Source organism: Anastrepha obliqua, chromosome 2, assembly GCF_027943255.1.
Source record: "Anastrepha obliqua isolate idAnaObli1 chromosome 2, idAnaObli1_1.0, whole genome shotgun sequence".
Lineage (NCBI taxonomy): Eukaryota > Metazoa > Arthropoda > Insecta > Diptera > Tephritidae > Anastrepha > Anastrepha obliqua.
In genome coordinates, this window is record NC_072893.1 from 113494842 (window position 1) to 113514854 (window position 20013).

The following is a 20013-nucleotide window of genomic DNA, read 5'->3' on the forward strand; positions in this document are numbered from 1 at the left end:
CGTAGTTTGAACTTTTGGAAAGCTGCAGGAGTTTTTAGTAATTAAAAAAAATTTAAAATAAAAATTAAAGTTAAAAAATAATACATATATAATATTAAAGAAGCATGCTATGTTGTGTGTAGTGTTTTGTCTAGCATTTTAAAATTGAATGTAAAAACTTGCTTCAAAATGTCGCATAGCAATCCGATGCGCATAAGAGTAATTGTAATTGTGCTTTTACTCATTCTAACCGTAATTGGGGAGGTGAGAGGGCAAGAATTGATGAATTTAAGCAGTGAAATAATAAAATCAAATTTGAAATTATTAAAAAAAAACTTAAAATATAATTAATTTTCCTTTCAGCAACAATTTCTCAGCTCGGCTGCTAAAACCACTGGTTTGTCAGATGCCCGACTGAAGGAGATTGAAAGGATACGTAGCGAACTGAGTGGTGCTTTTGAACAGGAGGATAAAAATGCGCAGGTAAGAAGGCATGATGTTTTCTTCCATTTGTTGCCTTTTAGGTGATACTTTCGACGGTGTGTGATTAGCGTGATTTCAAAATTGATTTGTTGTTGTGAAAATTGAAAGCCTGTTAGACTGAGATTTTTTGTAGACTGTAATTTTTTTCTACTTAGTACAGATGTACCTTTCTTTGTCTACTTCTCGCACTGGCTTCAGTTCATTTTACATCGGAATTTCATGTGGCTTAAGTTTTAATCTGCTCGCTGACGAGGTAATGAAGTCACATTTTTGTGTAGCGAAATCTTGTTAAATCAAGTAGATTTACCAGATAAGCCGTTTCTCAACAATAATTACGGGTTTAAGTTTTGGTCTGAACATAATATTACTTAGCTAACTTCGGTGGAATATTTTTTTTCTCCTCTTTAGTACCCAGGCTTAAATTCTTCTTTTCGTTTATTTGCTTTATTTCATTTCAATTTGCTTTGTATTATTTTATTTAAATTTCTGTCATTTTCTTGAGTTTTTACATGATTTTATTTGGTTATATTTCATTTTATTTAATATATTTTATGATATATTTATACTAGACTATTTTATATTTATGGAATTATTTATATTTTTTAATTTATTTTATTGTATTTTGTATTCATTTCATCTTATTAAAATTCTTTACATTTTTTATTTAATTTAATTTAATATCACTTAATTTTATTATTTTTTATTTTATTTCATAAATTCTTATTAATTAAACATTTTTTTTTTGTTTTATCTCACTTGCATTTTAAATTTTTTATTTTATTTAAATCTCTAAATGTTTTTTTATTTTATTTTGAATTATTTTGTTTCATTTCATCTTATTAAAATTCTTCATTTTTTTAAATTTAATTTCATTACCTTTTATTTTATTTCTTAAACTACTATTATTTTATTTTGTATTCATTTCATCTTATTAAAATTCTTTACATTTTTTATTTAATTTAATTTAATATCACTTAATTTTATTATTTTTTATTTTATTTCATAAATTCGTATTAATTAAAAATTTTTTTTTTGTTTTATCTCACTTTCATTTTAAATTTTTTATTTTATTTAAATCTCTAAATGTTTTTTTATTTTATTTTGAATTATTTTGTTTCATTTCATCTTATTAAAATTCTTCATTTTTTTTAATTTAATTTCATTACCTTTTATTTTATTTCTTAAACTACTATTATTTTTTTTTCAAATTTGCTTTATTTTATGTTATTTAATTTAAAATGTTTGAACATTGTGTTTTTTTATTTTATATTATTTTGTGCATTTTATCTTATTTAAATTTTTCATCTTTTTTTAATTTAATTTCACTTAATTTCATTACTCTTTATTTTATTTCTTAAATTAGTATTATTTTTTTTTTTTATTTGCTTTATTTTATCTTGGTTGGTTGGTTGGTTGGTTTAAGGGTGACCCCGCATCGGAGTGCCACATAGACCGCAAGTTGGGTCCGTTGTGTTGCCCTAGAGCTCATTATGTTATATGATTTCCCCACCTAACCGAGATTTTTATTGTAGATTTTGGTCAAAGATATTAATTCGTTTCGAGAATTTGATGAGAGATTCGATTTTCAGGTTCGAGAGTACTGAAAGATTGTCAATTGTTGGAGAGCCTAGAAGAGCAAGTTGACTTTTGGCTAGACCGGGACAACTGCACAGCAAATGTCTGCTCGATACTTCCTCATCTTCGTCCTCGCAGTATCTGCACAGGTCGTTTTGAGGAACCCCGAGCCGACGTGCGTGAGTGCCCAAAAGGCAGTGGCCGGTGATAAGAGATGTTATATGCCTTAGTTCGTGTTTCGAAAGACTTATAAGGGTTTTGGTCTGTTTCAGATTGTAGGATGGCCAGATTTGTCTGATCGTAACGCAAGTAGTTTCCACTCGCCACCTCCGATCAGCAATGCTGTGAAATTCTCGATCGATGAGCATTTTACATGTTGAGAGCGGAATGTGGATTGTGGGTAAGTTACTAACATATAATTGCGCAGCTCCAGCTCTTGCGAGCTCATCAGCTTTGCAGTTACCTTCGAATCCACTGTGACCCGGTATCCAGATAACTTGGACAGAATTCTGAACACTTATCTCGTTAAGAGATAAGAGACAGGATCGAACCACATCTGAGTGGGTATAAGATGAGCTGAGTGCTCGAACGGCCGCTTGACTGTCGGTGAAAAAGCGGATATCCTCTAGTGATATTCTATTTTCTAAGAGAGTTTTCGCAGCATACCAGATAGCGCATACTTCCGCTTGGAATACGCTACAGTAGTCGGGTAATCTAAATGATAGATTGATGTGAGGGGAATTGGAAAAGATTCCAAATCCCACTTTACCGTCTTGTTTTGAACCATCTGTATATATAATCAGAGGGCCATCGATTTCGGTAAGATTTGTCTTCCATTCTTCCCTAGTTGGGAGTGAACAGGAGAATAGCAAGGGTGGTGATGGAAGACTTACATGATAGTCTATATCGGAAGAGATAACAGTGTTCCTGTTCAGTATGGCCGAATGGCCAAGATACTTATTCCATTTCGATATAGCATTCATGCGTGTCGCTGCTTTCGCTGCAATCGCTTTGGCAGCCAGATCGATAGGGAGCAAGTGAATCAACGTATTTAGAGCCTTAGTAGGTGTTGTACTTAAGCATCCTGTTATCAGGAGGCAGGCTGTTCTTTGAACTCGATCAATTGTGGCTACTCTACACCGTTTTTCGAGTGCTGTCCACCATACAACCACACCGTAGAAGAGTATCGGTTTGATGATCGAGGTATATATCCAATAAATGATCCGAGGTGAAAAACCCCAGGTTTTGCCTATAGCTTTGTTGCATTAATTATAATATATATTTTTTATACCCTTTATTTAATATAATTTTTTAATTAAATTTTTTTTTTAAATTTTAGGTAGTATTTATTTTCTATTATTTTATTTCATTTCGTCTGCTTTATACGATTTTACTTTATTGCATTTATATTATTATTTATAGTTAATCTTATTACATTTTATTTTATTAAAACTTTTTTACTTTTTATATTATTTTGATTTTTAATTTTATATTGCTTTTTAATTTAGTTTTTTTTTTTCTTTTGATCTCATTTAAATTTCTTTCCTTTTCTTTTGGTTTTTAATATTATTTTATTTTATTTGATTTAGTTTATTTTTCTTTATTTTGGTTTATTTTACTTTACGTAAATTTTATTTTTAAATAATTTTTTATCTTGTTTTATATAAGAAACATTAATTCAATTTTTTTTATTCATTCTATTTTATTTCATTTTATTTTAGTCTACTTTATTTTTAAATTAATTTAATTTATTTTTTATTTTAATTTAATTTACTTTGTTTTATTTTATTTTATTTTATTTTATTTTATTTTATATTATTTCGCATTATTAGATGACGATTTTGAATTTTTTTTCTTTGTATATTTTTAGTTGTTTTGCGTCATTTCATCCCATATAAAACTCTTCTCTTTAATTTTTTTAAATTTTATTTTATTTTTATTTATTAATTTTTTAATATAATATTTTTGTACTTTACCCTATTTTATTCTCTATTACTTTTTATATATTAACTTTCTTAATTTAATTTAATATTATATTAGATTTTTTTATTTCATTTTATTTTACTTTATTTCTTAATTTAATTTAGTTTTGTATTTGATTTAATTAAAATTTAATTGATTTGATTATTTTATTTCATTTAAATTTTTGTATTTCTTTCCCTTCTCTTGTTAACCTTTTCCCTTCTTTTCCTTCCCTTTCCTTTCAATTCATTTGCTGTTCTTTCCTTTTCCTTTGCTACACTTTCTTGTTTTCGATTTTTTTTGTTGTAAGAATAGAAGCGACAGGCTTTGCTTCTTCCAGTAAAGTAGAACGTACTGTCCTCTCTTTTCTTTAATTTTTCTCCTATTTTTCATAGATTTCCATATTTCTATCTACCTTCTTTATTAACATATCCGTAAATTGATTATTCTTGTTTTACGTTTTTCAGCTCAGCAAATCTTCCCTCCCCTTATTCCTTTCAACTTATTTCCTTTCCCTCGTCTTATTCTTAACTCTCCTCACTCTTGCATTTTACTTTTTCCAATTATTTTTTTTAAGAACTTTTTCTATTCCCATTTCGCAGGGCGTCATAGTCCAGCCCACCTGGACGGTTCATAATGATCAAAAACCAGATACTAAAGTTAAAACTAAAGTCGAGGTAACTCAACGGCGCATCGACGAGGTGAATGCGCTACGCGCCGAAATAAGAAAAGGCACCACTCAGCCAGCGAAAAATGACGCCTTTGTCAAGCAGCTGGTAAAGGAATTTGATAGGCAACAAGCGGGTCGCACAGCGCTTAAGAAAGCCGTTGGCTCGGCACAAGACAATAACGGCGAAGAGCTTCTGGCCGCCACTGAGCAGAGCAACTCAGATGGTAAACCCAACTTGGTGGAAGCCAACACTCAGGATGTCCATGAATTTGATATGCGTAAACTGAAGCGTCTGGAGCTGTCGAAGCGGCGAATGCGCGAAACTTTGATACTCAAATCTGTGGAGGAAGACTTCACATTCAATTTGGGCGATGATGTGCAACAATGGGCGCATATACTGCACAACGGTACGGAATACTTTGTTGGACGTCGAGAGCATAATCTGGTAATTGTGCGTAAAGCAAGCGCCACATACCAGGCGGGTACAGTTCTGGAGGTGGGAAATCTCGTAACGTACCTACTCACTTACTCTTTTTGGAATGATGCGCAGTCACAGATGGAAGGTATTATACTTGTGGCTACACAAGATCGTGTGATTTGGTATAGGGTTAATAATGTGACTGGAAATATTGAATTGTACTGGCAATGGGTGGTGGGCAATACCGTTACTGGGCTCACTTACTTTACAGCCGATAGAAAAGATTATGTAATTGTGTCAACAAATCAGTCCTCCCAAACTGGCTTTTATACGCTGAATATTTACCAGTTTGAGCTCTCTTCGCGAGAATTTTGGATTGCTCAACGTATGCAATTAGAATTTCCTTGCGTCGAAACCACTTTGCTCAATACGGGCCGTGATCTAATACTTGCCGTGCCACAAAATCACACAGCTGCCATATACACGTTTAACCCGCATGCGGACAACAAAGATTACTTGCGGTTTCAACTTAAGCAACACATTGAATCCGAAGGTATTGAGTCCGTGGCTGGTTTCCAAATGGGTGGACGCAGCTATATCGCAGTCGGTGGTCAGCAGCCGCAGATTTTACTTTATCAGCAGGGTGAGCTGGTGCCCAAAACGATACTTGCGCACAATTTTGGCCTGGTAGAGTTGTTCTTCCCTGTGCCGGTACGTACCTATCGCGATGATCTGATACTGCTCGTGCAACACCGCGTCGATTTCAGCACACACAGTATTACAGTACTCGAGACTCTGATATGGGATGGGGAGGCTTTTGAGACCAGCATACCGGTACCCTGCAGGCTTGGTGAGCACACAGTTTACGGCGTCAGTTGCATGTTGGACATGCAACGCGACGCTGGCTTGAAAGGTGCGGCCTACTTTCGGCGCGGCGATGAAGTATCGCTCATTGTGCCGCGTCACAAAGCCGAGTCTGGTCTGTTTAGGTTGCACACAGAGCTGCTGCCAAAAAATTCGGAATATTTCGACTTACAGGAAATTTTCGCCTTCCTACAAGGTTGGGTAAAAGAGCAAGATGACTTGGTGGCACAAGCGGAAGCATTCCTCCAAAGGCCTGATAGCGACGCGGCACTCGCACAACCTGATCTTTCAAAACTAGAAAGACTAGAAACACCAGAATTGATTTTCGACGCAGGTGATGTAGGCGAAATCTATGTAAATGATTACCGCTGGACGGATGACGATACACAAATTGATCTTGATAAAATGATAACAGCTATAGAACAATTGACGGCGGAGGTGACCGACCCAAGGCAGAGGCGTGATGCCACTACTGATGAGTTGAATTTTGATCATTTGGAATTCGATAACTTGCAAGTCGAAGAACTGTTGGTGAAGCAAGTAAATGGTGCAGATTTTTACGTGCAAGATGGAGTGCTTAATTTCGATGGTATCTTGAATACGCACGACTTAGAAGTCTTGAAACGTTTCGATGCAGTTGCGGCGCGCAAAGCAGAAAATGAGGATGAGGATGCGGATGAAGAAACGGAAAGCGAGACATTGTTGGTCGATGGTAATATGGAGTTCGAGTATATTAATGGTGTGAGCTGGCAGGAAATAACGGATAATATGGTGTTAAAGAGTGGTCCGCTTAACTTGGGGCAGTTGGAAGTGACTGGGGTGAGTATGAAGACTGAATGTGAACGAGAAGCAAACTAAAGCTTTAATTTTGCTGGGCATGCTATTCACTAATTGCTCTTTACAATTCAACAGCCTCGCAGAACCAGCTTTTTGGGGGTCTGCAACCAGAAGTTATACGCTTGTTCGGCTTTTTGAAATCGAGACTTTAATGATAATACTTATGTGTCTTCATCTTTTTCAGCAAGTGATACTCGAAAACCTGTTGTCGCTGAATGCATTGAACTCATTCAGCTTCCCAGATGACTTTCTCTGGACTAATGGCTCCTCAGTTAGCATTGTGCAGGCAGAGAAAACTTTTACAGGCACGCTGAGTGCAAATACCGTGGACACCGCAGGTTTGCTGAACGGCTTAAACATTTCAGATGCCATTACATTGAGTGCTGCACAAGAATGGCGTGGTCTGCCTACTTTTGCCGATCTCAAAGTTACAGAGATCTTTCAAGTGAGTAATCATGAATGCCTAGCCCTTGTCTGTGTACATAAATCCACCTTTTCCGAACAGCTCAATGGTACAACACGCGGCCGGGACATTGACAATATACCAAACAATCCGACGCTGAAGCAAGTAAACGAAGTGGAGGCCATATGCAACTTTAAGCAGTTACAAGTGCTTGGTAACATTTATCTGAAGGGTCATTATGACAATCAACCGCTAGCGCCTCTGCTACTCGATGTGGTGCAGCGTCCCGTTAAGCCGGAAACTGGTATCACCGTAGGCGCTAGAAAGCGCTTTAGCACTGTGGAAATGCCACCGAACTTTAAAGTGCTGGATGGCAAACTGAATGGCATATCAGTGGAACAGTTCGTAACTGCGCAAACCAAACAGAATTTGGAGATATCAGCTTTGCAGGCGTATGCTTATTTTTCCAATCTCACGCTTAGCGGTCGCTACGACGGCGTGGATATGAAGGAGCTTATGCAGAATGCAATCAAAATCGATCAGCCGCAAATCGCATTGGACACAGACTTAAATTTCACAAATATTTTGCAAGGCGATAGAGTCGAAGTCACAACTAGTCTGAATGGTGCTTCCATAACCGAGGACTATCAAAGCATATATGAAGATCTGGATATACCAGTGGCGCACTTTGAGCTACTGCAGGCTAAAATGGCCAACATAAATGGTGATATTGAATGCGCCAATGCAACATGGCATGGTAATCAGTCTGAACCGGTTGTACAGGTAGAGAGCCTCAACGGCACGCAAACCGGCAACATTTACATAGATGAGCTTAAACTTGCGCACGGACTGGTTGTTGATGAAATACAAGGCATTAATGCCTCTTTGATTTGGAGTTTTCTCGATGAGATCGACGATTTGGCTGATATGATTTTAGATGGTAAAATTTTGGTGGACCACGCCATAGTCACAGGTGACGTGCTTGTGGATAAATTGAATCAGCAGCGCTTCGATGAGGACTTGCAATTGACTATCGTTTGGTTGAATCGCCCCAACTATCTAAGCACCAACCTAACATTTAACGAGCCTTTAATCGTAGATGGCAATCTGCAAGTTGAAGGCAGTTACAATGGCAAAAATCTGCCAGCGCTTATTGCTGATATAGTCTTTCGCGCGCCCACCAATGACACCACCACAGCTCAAGTGTTGGCTCCCAAAAGTTTCACGCAAAGCGTGGAAGTCTTGGGCGACACTTATGTGCAGGCCTTGAATAGCATACCGTTCAGCGATATCGCCACCAAGAAAACAATTTCCAACTTCCGTGGTTCGGTACAACTCTATGGCAATCTTATCGTAGACGATCTAGAGCTCACTGGTGCTCTTAATGGTTATCCAATGTCTGTCTTCAGCAGCTCCATACGTTACGATCATGCAGTGCATGATTTTGTAGTGCAAGGCGTGGTAAACTTCAATACTCATCAATTGCACTTACATGATCTCACTGTTTTGGGACAACTTAATGAAATGCCTAACATGGCGGGCTTCTTCGACGAACTGGTTTACAAAGATAAAATTTGTATCTTAAGAGGAAATAACACCTTCACGGGACGCGTTTCTATTGGTAAGGGCGCTTATATACGCAATTTGAATGGCTACAATCTATTGGCGCTATTTGAAAACATCGTCCAAATCAACGAACCCGCACCTGTGCTGATAAGGTCACCCATAACATTCAAGGGTGCAGTGCGCGCGCAAAATTTGTTGGTGAAAGATTCGCTTAAGACAACTCATGTGAACGGGTATTCATTGCAGGAGTGGTTCACAGACTCTTTGCGGCTAGATCGACCACAGGAGATAGATAGTGAGTATTACAGCAAGAGAATATTGATACAAATTATATGGCTCCTTTAAAGGCAAAGAGGCTGACAAGTATTTTTCCATAGAAGTGCTTCTCAAGTGCTAGTTTTTCCTCAGAATTTGTTTAGTTTAGAGAACGTGGAAGCCGTTTGTGACAAGGAGGAGTGAGCTGTTGATATGAGAGATGCATATTGAGGTAGTTATTCAGCTCAAATATTCCAAAATGTAGTAATTTGAGCTCAAGGATGGTGCCCTTGCAGCCCAAGAGATTAATAAACTCCGGCGGCCAACGTAGCCGAATGGGCTGGTGCATGACTGCTGTTCAGTGTCCTCGGGTTCGGTACCCACATTAGCAATGAAGTTTCAATTGATAGGGGGAAAGTATTTTCTAATAGTGAGTGGCCGTCATTAGGCTCTACCGGAACGATCCGGGTTTATATTTGGCGAAAAGCGGTCTCTTTAACAGTATTCTTCAGACATTTTTTGGACAATTTTCATGCTACTATAACAACAGGCGGCCGCTGTAACCGAATGGGTTGGTGCGCGACTACCATTCGGAATTCACAGAGAAAACGTCTGTTCGAATCTCGGTGAAAACACCAAAATTAAGAAAAACATTTTTCTAATAGCGGTCGCCCCTCGGCAGGCAATGGCAAACCTCCGAACATATTTCTGCCATGAAAAAGCTCCTCATAAAAATATCTGCCGTTTGGAGTCGGCTTAAAACTGTAGGTCCCTCCATTTGTGGAACAACATCAAGGCACACGCCACAAATACGAGGAGGAGCTCGCCTAAAAACCCAAAACGGGTGTACGCGCCAATTATATATATATAACAACAACAAAAACAATCTAGATAATCGCCTGCGTCGAGTTGTAACTAACGCGAACTTGTAGGCAAAACTTAGGGATGAGACCAGATAACTTCATTTACAAAAGTGAGTGGAGGCCTTAGTGAACCCTTTAATCCTCGTTACAGAAGCTGTAGGGGGCTTGCTGAGAAGGAGACTGTTGAACACTTTCTCTGTAAATGTCCGGTTCGGCAGCTAGGCGTTACATAAACAGCTCGAGTTGGCTGTTTGCCTATTTGCCTATTAGAGGTCTCATAATGGTATCAAAACGGCGCTTTTGTGCTACTTGGAAAGTGCCTGACTGGTACTTTAGGCATTTAATCTACCCACCTATCAATTAAAGGAGAAGTACATGGGTCTAATGAATATAATTTTTTCCTACTCATTGAGCGTTGGGACTTAAAAATATATTTAACACTGTCTGGGAACAGTTATTCTACTGTCCGAGGACTATTAGAGTCTCTGATACTCACCTGGACTACCATCGCTGCGGGGCTGTAGATCATAGGAACTATCGAGCAGCACTCCGAGAGAAGCTCATAGTTGTTTTATGCACTTACCGGATAAACTATTGATTACTGAAGCCTGATGAGAAATACAGAAGAATATCAACAGAATGGAAATTAAGGGCACGAATGATGTGACGGCGGACCCCTTTCTGTGCGTCTGCCTGGCTTTCGCTTGAATCAGGCTTGAGGTCTTTGGCATTGATGTGCTAAGAAGCGACTACCTTGGCTTCTTGGAACCACAAGATCTTCTCAGATTTCTTCAGAGGTCTGGTAGATTTAAAGAAAATTAAAAAGGGAACCCGATAGCAGTATAATAGCAGATAGCAGAAGAATATCAACAGAATGGAAATTAAGGGCACGAATGATGTGACGGCGGACCCCTTTCTGTGCGTCTGCCTGGCTTTCGCTTGAATCAGGCTTGAGGTCTTTGGCATTGATGTGCTAAGAAGCGACTACCTTGGCTTCTTGGAACCACAAGATCTTCTCAGATTTCTTCAGAGGTCTGGTAGATTTAAAGAAAATTAAAAAGGGAACCCGATAGCAGTATAATGGACTCAATTTTGTCTGAGTGCTGTATTTTCTAGTGTATCCCGACAAAAAAAGGAGGGCACAAAGTAGCTCACATGCTATTTAGAATATTTTTAAAGTGAGTGTCGCCTGAAATGAAATTCGATTTGTGTCGGACTACCCTTTCGGTTAGTTCTAGTTTCAAAGCCTACTGAGGTCATTTATGAGGCAAAGATAAAAAGTGCACCCCGAATTACAGGAAAACTCAGCTAAAAACCAAACACATGAATACTTCCGATTGATCTTGCTCACCGTTCACAAACTTATTTAGTGGACAGTGATCAGACAGTAGTAACAAGAATGGGCTTAAGACAATTCCTAAACGAGAGCACGCATTGAGACATTGCTGATTCAAAAACTTGTTAAAACTTTTTTTAACGAATTTCACAGTGATTCCTTCACATCACTTTGCACTGCTTTACCTTTAAAACAATATTCTTTATCATTACAGAGTATCTCATGTTCGCACCGGGCAGCTTAAACGACAACAGTTTCTACGCCAGTTATTTGAACGAGATTGACCTATCGAAAATTGTTACCTTACATACAGCACAAAATCTCTCGGGTAACATTACATTCTCCGAACTCCATTTGAATGGACAAATTCAAGTACAGGGCTTGGTTAACAATGTCGATTTGCTGAATGAGTATGCAAATACTTTAATGGTAAGTGAATTACACGGTGCAACACTGAAAATACACCCGACATATTACACACTGTAGGTTGTTTATATGGTCGAATAATGCATAAAAATATTTTTGTTATTTTTGTTGTACCCTCCAATTTTTATTTATTTATAAAAAACCGTTTTTTTAGACTTTGCGCGGTAATCTACGGATATCTCAGTCATTTTTTCACCGATTTTCAATATTTTATTTGTTTTGAAAATGATATTGTCAGACCTTTCAAATGATGTACAACAAGTAATTATTCAAACTAGTTAGTTCTGATTTTTATTTAATTAAACCTCGAGAAATTGTTTTTTTATTATTTTTTTAACTTTAATAATTTTTTATTGCATAATTTTACTACAAAATTAAAGATGTATGTTAATATTCTTTGAGTGCATTTATTAACGAAGAAATTAATGTATTACTTTCAATAATCGGATAAAAATTGCGTAAACTACGCTAGTATTCCGTAAATAGAAAAAAATGCCTTGAATATCTATCCATTTGTGGAACCATAGTTTTTGTCTTTAATGATTATTTACTTGGAAAAATCACTGCATTCTTTATGTATTGACAATAAATGTTTGACAATGACAATTTATCATAAATTACAAATGAAAGGTTTACGTGTTTCTATATAATTTTGCGACATAATTTTCGCGCGATTTCATTTATTTTTACAGAGTACCTACATATTTTTGGAGTAAAGATTAAATATTCATGTTATGTGTCCTATAGTTATGAAACGCACCTTAGTCTGAAACAGCTATCAGACCAGTCTTTGGTTGGCAGTGCCTTTTTATCTCCTTCTTCCAAAATCGCGTTTTTCTCAAGTGTGTTTTTTTGTTAAAATTGTTTATAAGTTAGTTAAAGATGTGTAACAAACGCAATAATTTCTGCTACGTTTGCGGTTTATTTGTTGATAAACAACATCGCCGTGAATTAAAAACAAATACCATCGTGGTTGAAGCATACAATCTTCACTTTGAGCGCAATTATAGTGAAAGTCGCTGGTATGAACCAGAATATATATGTTCCACGTGCTCCATATCACTAAAAAAGTGGAAATCTAGTCAGTGTTTTCAAGATCGTTTGCAATTTTCGAGCCCAATGGTTTGGCATCATCAAGTCATTCACAGACCAGAAGACTGCTACTTTTGCCAAACCAACCTCCAAGGTCAGCGCTTCAAAACACGTAACAGTATAAAGTATCCCGAAGTGCTAACTGCTACGAATCCATCTTTAAGAGAAAATGAAAACAAGCTAACTGAAGTAAAAAAAGTAGATGATTCAAGAAGCGGTGATAACAGTTCATCTAATAGTTCACATAGTGATGAACCTTTTATCACAGCTGCGTTAGAATCAAAAGAGCGGCATTTTGTTTCGAATTCAGATATGAACGATTTAGTACGTGATCTAGAACTCTCATACAGACATGCTGAGGTTTTGGCATCACGATTAAAACAATGGAATCTTGTAGAAAATGATTTCAAAATAACATTAACAAGGAAAAACTCTGAGCGGACTATTTTCAATAACAATTTTGAAATTGATGGCGATGACCAAAACCTTGCTTATTGTAAAGATGTTGAAAAATATTTTCAATGCTTTAACACGGAACATTAATCGAAAAATTGGCGATTATTCATCGATGGATCGTGCAAAAGTGAGTATTTCTTCGATTTTACGAAAGAATGCAGTGATTTTTCCAAGTTCAAACAAAAAAAGTTTTCAAGTTCAAATCATTAAAGACAAAAACTATGGTTCCACAAATGGATAGATATTCAAGACATTTTTTTCTATTTACGGAAAACTAGCGTAGTTTACGCAATTTTTGTCCGATTATTGAAAGTAATACATTAATTTCTTCGTTAATAAATGCACTCAAAGAATATTAACATACATCTTTAATTTTGTAGTAAAATTATGCAATAAAAAATTGTTAAAGTTAAAAAAATAATAAAAAAAAAAATTTTCTCCAGGTTTAATCAAATAAAAATCAGAACTAACTAGTTTGAATAATTACTTGTTGTACATCATTTGAAAGGTCTGACAATATCATTTTCAAAACAAATAAAATATTGAAAATCGGTGAAAAAATGACTGAGATATCCGTAGATTACCGCGCAAAGTTTGAAAAAACGGTTTTTTATAAATAAATAAAAATTGGAGGGTACAACTAAAATAACAAAAATATTTTCATGCATTATTCGACCATATAAACAACCTACAGTGTGTAATATGTCAGGTGTATTTCGTTTTTTTTTTTGTAGCACTGTGTTATAGAAGGTTAAACATTTATTGATAAAAATTGCGGGAAGCTGTGCGATGATGTTCTAAATTTCTTTTCAAAATGGAAAGTTCTCATAATGTTTCTAGATTTAAAACGAAGGGAAATTTCTCAGCTTTTATTTGAGTTCAACGAGGAGCTTGAATGAAGACAGTTAAACTGATTCACTCCGTATCCACTGGGTGGCTTAATGTGCTAATAAATTTTTGGTGTCGCAACTCAAGATCGACTCAAAAGTTGCTATTTTAGTTAGGAAAGCGAAAGGCTTTTAGGGGGAAAAGACGAGCAGCTCTGGAGAAGGAAGTTACATAAGCGTATGGGCAGACCCCCTAGATAGTTTTATGATCTCATGACTGTTTCTTGGTGCACGGCCAATGCAAAAGTTGGAAAGTTAAGAATGCGAAACACTGGTATACCTTAACTCTTTAGTGGCTGAAATGAACAGACTTGCAAACTTGGTATTGACTAAAAGACTTGTAAAGCTATTATATAAAGTATATAATTGATGCTTGCACCTTTTGTTGAGTACTTGGCGAAGCTTCTCCTCCTGTTTGTGGTGTACCTCTTGGTGTTTTTTCACAAATGGAGGAGCATACAGTTTTATGCCGCCCCCGTACGGCCGGTGTAAGCTTCCGCGTATACTTCTGACTTACCATTGGCTCCCGAAGGCTACTACTATTAGAAAAAACCATTTGGTGTCTCATGCTTCCACTGCATTTGGAACCCACTCCCTATAGAATGACGCAGTTACGCACCAACTCATTCGGCTATGGTGGCCGGCTTGTAAAGCTAAACCGGAGCAGTTAGATTAGTGAGCAGCGCAGAGCTTTGAACTAGCGAAAAGTTGTTGAACGAATACTTTGTTATTTATTAATTCAGCCTACAGAGATTGGTTCTTACAGTTTTCTTCTTCTTCTTAATTGGCGCGATAACCGCTTACGCGATTTTGGCCGAGTTCAACAAAGTGCGCCAGTCGTTTCTTTCTCGTGGTAATCGGCGCCAATTGGACACACCAAGTGAAGCCAAGTCCTTCTCCACCTGATCTTTCCAACGCAGAGGAGATCTTCCTCTTCCTCTACTACCACCAGCTGGTACCGCATCGAATACTTTCAGAGCCGGAGCGTTTGTATCCATTCGGACGACATGACCCAGCCACTGTAGCCGCTGGAGCTTTATTCGCTGCGTTATGTCTATGTCGTAGTAAAGCTCATACAGCTCATACAGCTGATCGTTCCATCGTCTGCGATATTCGCCGTTACCAACGTGCAAAGGTCCAAAAATCTTACGCAGAATCTTTCTCTCAAACACTCCAAGCGTCGCTTCTGCGCCATACGTTAGGACGGGCATAATGAGAGTTTTGTAGAGTGTTAGTTTTGTTCGTCGAGAGAGGACTTTACTACTCAATTGCCTACTTAGTCCAAAGTAGCACTTGTTGGCAAGAGAGATTCTACGTTGGATTCTTACAGTCTAGTAATACAAAAATTCGTCGGAATCCTTTTGAATAAGACATAGTGGTTTATTTACTGATGTAGGTTGGGTTAGGTATGGCGGAATTATGTTAAAACAAGTTCACTCGGAGGCTCCAGAAGCTTGTTGTGGTGTCCAGAAAGTATTTTCTAAGCCTTGTCTTTGCATACTCTTAAACTATTCATATATTTTTGAGATTGTGACAGACTGTTCATTAATTGTTCCTAAAATAACTGCAATGCATTCACTGACGAATGGCGATATTCGCAGGTGACAGAGTCTGCCTCTTTTCCATCTCTTCAGCTCCTACAGAAACCGTTTATTAGCTACAGACTTTGCGGCTAAACGCCCATAAGACCAGTAGTCCAGTGATCTGTTAGTATTTCCGTGATAATCCGAGAATTCGTTCCTCAGAGGCTCTTTGAATTCAGTGTTCTTCGATCATCGATTGTTGGTCAAATTTAAGGCTTTACCCTGCTGCAATTCAAATATCATAATTAGAAGTCCAGCCTTCTCGGCTTGCGTAGTCAGGAAACCCAGTGAGGCACGTATGCTTGAACTCGGTTCACCAATTCCTTATCACAGAGCATCTCTTCGCATATTTGTCTGGTTTTTGATTTTTTAAAACCACAATACAGATTTCACTCTGCTGTGATTCGAATGGGATACATAAAGCGTTTTTCAATAGGTGCGCTTCAACTTTTTTCCGATAGGGAGGGCGAACGACGCAATATTTTTTATTTTTCGCTTGTCATTTGTAAACTTCATTAGTATACATTCCATCATGGAACGCTACACACTTGAGCAACGATTGCAAATCGTGCAAATTTTTTATGAAAATAATCGTTCTGTTGCTGCTACTTTAAGAGCATTTTTTCCAAAAAATCATCTTCAGTGATGAAGCTCACTTTAGACTCAATGGCTTTATCAACAAGCAAATTATGCATTACTGGGCAGAAAGCAATCAACACGTGATTCATGAGGCACCGTTGCATCCCGAAAAAATCACTGTTTGGTGCGGTTTACATGCCGGCGGCGTAATTGGCCCATATTTTTTCGTTGACGAGAACGATCGCCACGTTACTGTGAATGGAAATCGATACCGCGACATGATAAACGATTATTTTTGGCCGCAATTGAATGGTATGGACTTAGACGACATGTGGTTTCAACAGGACGGGGCCACAAGCCACACAGCACATGCTACAATTGATTTGTTGAAGAGTAAGTTCGATGAGCGCATTATTTCCAGAAATGGACAGGTCGAATGGTCGCCGCGCTCGTGTGATTTGACGCCTCTAGACTATTTTCTTTGGGGTTATGTGAAGTCATTGGTCTACAGTAACAAGCCGGCGACGATTTGTGAGCTCAGAGCCAATATTGAACGCGAAATTGCTGGGATTTCGGCCGATTTATGCAAACAAGTGGTCGAAAATTGGGTTCAACGATTGGACTTCGTAAAACGTGCACGCGGTGGTTATGCAAAAGAAATCGAATTTCATACTTAAATGTATATGCTCAAACTCGATAATAAAAAAAAATTAGTTAAAAAAGTCAAACCGTTTGTGTTTTATTCAAAAAAAAAGTTGAAGCGCTCTTACTGAAAAACGCTTTACAACCGCTTCAACTCACTGAGTTCTTTAGACAACGACTAAGATGCAATTTCTGAAATTCTCATAGCTTATTTCTTAGGTGGTGCGTGACTATCATTCCTGGAGTGCGTAGTTCGAATCTCCGAAAATGATAGACACACTTTTTTCTAATAGCGGTTGTCTCTTGACAGGCAATAGCAAACTTCGTTGTCGTTCGGAGTCGGCTTAACACTGTAGGTCCCTCCATTTGTGGAACAACATTAAGGGGCACGCCATAAATAGGAGGAGGAGCTCGGCCAAACACCTAACAGAAGTGTACGCGCCAATTATCTATTATTTGTTATTAGTCCTTAGGCACAACCTCAGTGTAAAATCTTTGCGTAGCGTAGTAATATTTGACCATAGATGCATGCCAAAACCCTCTTTACACTTTCTACACATTCCCTTTCGCTTACTTACCTCATGTTTTCTGCTACTTATTTGTAGACTCATGGTAACCAACATGTTATAACACCACTCACGCTTAACTCCGCTTTAGTACGAGGAAATCTGAACACCACGGCGCCAATAAATAATGATAAAGACTTAAGAGAAGTGGCAACGCTTCATGGCGCACAGCATATTGAATCGCCGCTCTATTTCGAAGATGTGATAACAACGGAAATAAAAACCAACTACAGCGTGTCTGGTATAGACATGAATCAATGGTTCCAGCTTGCGCTGCGCACGCAGGGCAATCTACAGATTATCACCGGCAACTGGAGTGCACGCACATTGAACGTCAAATCGGGACCAACATTGCCCAGCTATATGAACAACGTACAACTAAGGCCTATGACATTTGGTGCACTGATACGTAACGTGCGGGAAGGTATGGATTATGAGGATTTGTGTGAGAAATTGCGAGCTTTAGCGAAGAAACAACAGAGACGTGGCTATCACTTGAAATACTTGGAACGGGGATTTCAGTTGGAATTGAATGAAGTGCTTAAGGTGGATGACGATAAAAATGCGACTATACGCGCGGTTTTCGTTTTGGAAAAAGAAGGCAAGAGTTTTATTTTCATAAATACCGGTAATCAAACGCATATAATGAAATGGAGTACAGAGAATGGGAGCTATGAAAAAGTCAGAACGTTCAAATCTGGGCACATCGACCAATTAATCGCGGTGGAGTTTGAGCAAATGTCCAATACCATTGATTTTGTTACGAACAACGCGCGCGTCGAAGGCGCACTCAATTATTGGCGACTAGAGAGCTCTAGTCTTACAATGTTGAAGGCCTTCAACAAAACCGCCTCCGAGTTCATGTATTCACAACTAATGCCTAGCAAGTTGTACGCTGTATACGATGATACTGTATATGCCTACAATTTGAGCCAACTCACCCAATCGAATACCTGGTTTCTGCCCAACTGGCTGGGCAATGACAGCTATCGCTTTGTGCCACACCACTCACAAGCGCTGATGTTCACCAATGGTGAGCTGATACTGCTCTTCAACGATGATGAGTACAGTATGCGCGACAAACGCACCTCCGCGCCAAGCTACAGTTTGCCACTTTTCTACGACCGTGTGATTAGTCCACAACAATCAACATACAATCTCACTGAATCGCTGCTCAAGCCAGCTGCCTCAGAGGCACACAAATTCCGGTTCGCGGATTTCCGCGTCGTCATTGGACACATACTCGATGACTTGAATTATCGCCTGCGTCTCGAGGTGAATATCACACAACTCAGCATACCAGAGACGGATCTGTATGATGAGCATTTGGTGAAGGACTTTACAGCTATAATGGAAGAGCTTAGAAAACAGCAAATCTATCCGAATACAACCTTTGAGAACATCGAATGGCACGTTTCGCAGTTACCTGAAAATCCAGCACAAATCTTGGCGGCACATACCGTGCAAATCTTATGGCGGAGCATAGTTGATATGAAAGAAATACAAGGTTACTTGCAGAGCAGTGATGCAGCAGATATTGCGGCAGTTACGGCCATAATGGACCGCTTGGGCACAACTGTGCGTGATGTGCTCATATTGGCCAATAGCAAAGCGATAAATGACCACAAAGTGGCAGCGCATGAGTGGGAATTGAACGCAGTGATTCAGTGCATACGTAGTCTGCAAAGTTACTTGAAAAAAACAGTGCAGCTACTCGAAGCGCAAACTCTCAGAAAAGCTAAGGAATCATTGAAAACAGTTTATGAGGACCTGGAAATGTCTGCTAGCATAGAAGAAGTGCATTCCAAAGTGCAGGAGACGCTCATCAACTTCAACACACTTACAATAGGCAATGCGACCTGGCTGAAATTTCACAATAAAAATTTGCCTACTGAAGGCAATGGTGAAATTTTACCCATCTCAGTGGGTGCGCATGAAACACCGCTAGAACTTTTGGCCGTCACTGTGAATGCACCACAACTTGTGGGTGCTCAACAAGCTGAAGTAGTTCTGTATTTGGATGTGATAAACGGCATACGTTTCCAAACTATAAGCGCTCACAGACCACGTTCGCTGATCACCTTTCGAATAGCCACCGAAACCTTGATTGCTTTCGTCGAAGACTGTTGTACGATACGCGTGTTCGTCTATCGTGGCGTGCAGGGTTTCATAGAGTTCGCGAGCTTTAAAAGTGACGTGAGCGTATTAAAAATATTCGCTGCTAAGCTGTATGGTAGTGATGGGCTGGTTCAAAAACCGCACTTGGGCGTCGCGCATGCCAAAGGTGTGTTATTCTATCGCTTCGTAGGAGCGGGCTCGTTACTGCGCCAGCCTGCGAATCTTCTTTGTAATTAATTAGTTTATAGAAATTATGTAAATGCATGTAAATAAAAGTTGTTGTACGGGTATATCGATATCTTGTTAAAAATCGACTATTTTATTCACTTATCGTTCACTTAAATATTAAGACTCATAAAAATTTGACTTAACTTACACGCTAATAGAGCTAAAATATATATTAAGTAGTGTCTGAGATAAGCCTAAGGGTAAGCAGCAATAATTGGATACATT

At 38.3% G+C, this 20013-nt stretch overlaps 1 protein-coding gene across 1 annotated transcript; it reads left to right on the plus strand.

The window, feature by feature from the left end:
- On the plus strand, positions 1 to 19870 carry LOC129237126 (uncharacterized). Its single transcript, XM_054871597.1, has 7 exons — positions 1 to 243; positions 343 to 462; positions 4602 to 6770; positions 6973 to 7233; positions 7294 to 9052; positions 11426 to 11640; positions 17482 to 19870. The coding sequence occupies exons 1-7, from the start codon at positions 169 to 171 to the stop codon at positions 19795 to 19797; spliced, it is 6915 nt and encodes a 2304-aa protein (XP_054727572.1). The 5' UTR covers positions 1 to 168; the 3' UTR covers positions 19798 to 19870.
- Positions 19871 to 20013: the final 143 nt, after the last annotated feature.

Bases quoted from the DNA above. Each gene is read 5' to 3' on its own strand.
- LOC129237126 (XM_054871597.1), top strand. From the start codon at position 169: ATGTCGCATAGCAATCCGATGCGCATAAGAGTAATTGTAATTGTGCTT. The intron at 9,053-11,425 runs GTGAGTATTACA...TTATCATTACAG, and splicing joins TCGACCACAGGAGATAGATA to AGTATCTCATGTTCGCACCG. The intron at 11,641-17,481 runs GTAAGTGAATTA...ACTTATTTGTAG, and splicing joins AGTATGCAAATACTTTAATG to ACTCATGGTAACCAACATGT.